Raw genomic sequence first — 1,000 nt, forward strand, 5'->3', positions numbered from 1 at the left:
GTATTGAGTAGATAGGTCAGTGGGGTATGCCTTCTTAGAACAGGGGTCTTCAAACGTGGCCCTTTTATGACTTGTGGACTTCAACTCCCAGAATTCCTCAGCCAGCGTGCCTGAGGAATTCTGGGAGTTGAAGTCCACAAGTCATAAAAGGGCCACATTTGAAGACCCATCTTAGAACATTAGTGTCACCTAAGGGAAGGGGGAGGGAGGATTGGAAAAGGGTGGAACAGCTGACATGCACCAGTCTTGCCCCCCATGCCCCATAAAATTGCTCTGGGATTATTACATAACCAAAACACTCAGGATGTTGCTTCTGCTAAACTGCAGTCAATCTGGAACACTGACTGCAGAACAGGATGGCAATTTGACAGTAGAAAAGGGGAATAATGTATTGAAACTATATAGGACCTTCTCTCTGGAACTGAGAAACACCTTGTGTAGTTAAAAAAAAAAAACCTCTTACGATAAAGTGTTAAGGTTTACATTTTTTATTTACAGCTGCTTTTTTCTGTAATTTTGTCATTTTGCTTTTTTGCAGGGTAGACTTTATACTTGCAGGTGGTAATTTGAAAGTTATTTCTGTATCTTCGCTGTCTTCTGGCTGAGATTTTCGGCGCTCAAAAAATGATGGTGTACACACTGGTGTGAGATCCTGGACAGGTGGAGAAGAAAATTATTAAATTAAGAAGAACCATTGCGGGCTAGTTTTAAAAAGTATATTTTCACAAAAGCTGAAATATTTCTTGGCAATGACTGAACAGGAAAGCTTTCTACCAGTTGTAATCTGGACAATACAAGACAAAAAGCTGACGAACTCTTCACAGTTACTTTCTGAAGGAAATACTTAGAACAATTTCCCCCAAATGTTTTAAATTTAATTCAATATGGTAACTTCGTTATTGTCTTTTCCATGACTAAATTTCTAAGCCTATATTATTTGGAAATGATACCTATGCAGCATCTTGTGGTCTCATGATCACAATTTATGACTTTTTTTTTT

The 1,000-nt window shown here is 38.4% G+C and overlaps 1 protein-coding gene across 1 annotated transcript in view; it reads right to left on the reverse strand.

The window, feature by feature from the left end:
* Positions 1-472: 472 nt before the first annotated feature.
* Positions 473-1,000, reverse strand: part of LOC107298972 (MKI67 FHA domain-interacting nucleolar phosphoprotein-like) — a gene marked incomplete at its 5' end in the record, with an annotated part of 3,881 nt that continues 3,353 nt past the window's right edge. Inside the window, 1 exon segment of the mRNA XM_015828331.1 lies at positions 473-652. Coding sequence (XP_015683817.1) covers positions 473-652 — 180 coding nt within the window.

Source organism: Protobothrops mucrosquamatus, unplaced genomic scaffold (genome assembly GCF_001527695.2).
Source record: "Protobothrops mucrosquamatus isolate PMUCROS unplaced genomic scaffold, P.Mucros_1.0 scaffold4406, whole genome shotgun sequence".
Classification (NCBI taxonomy): Eukaryota; Metazoa; Chordata; class Lepidosauria; order Squamata; family Viperidae; genus Protobothrops; species Protobothrops mucrosquamatus.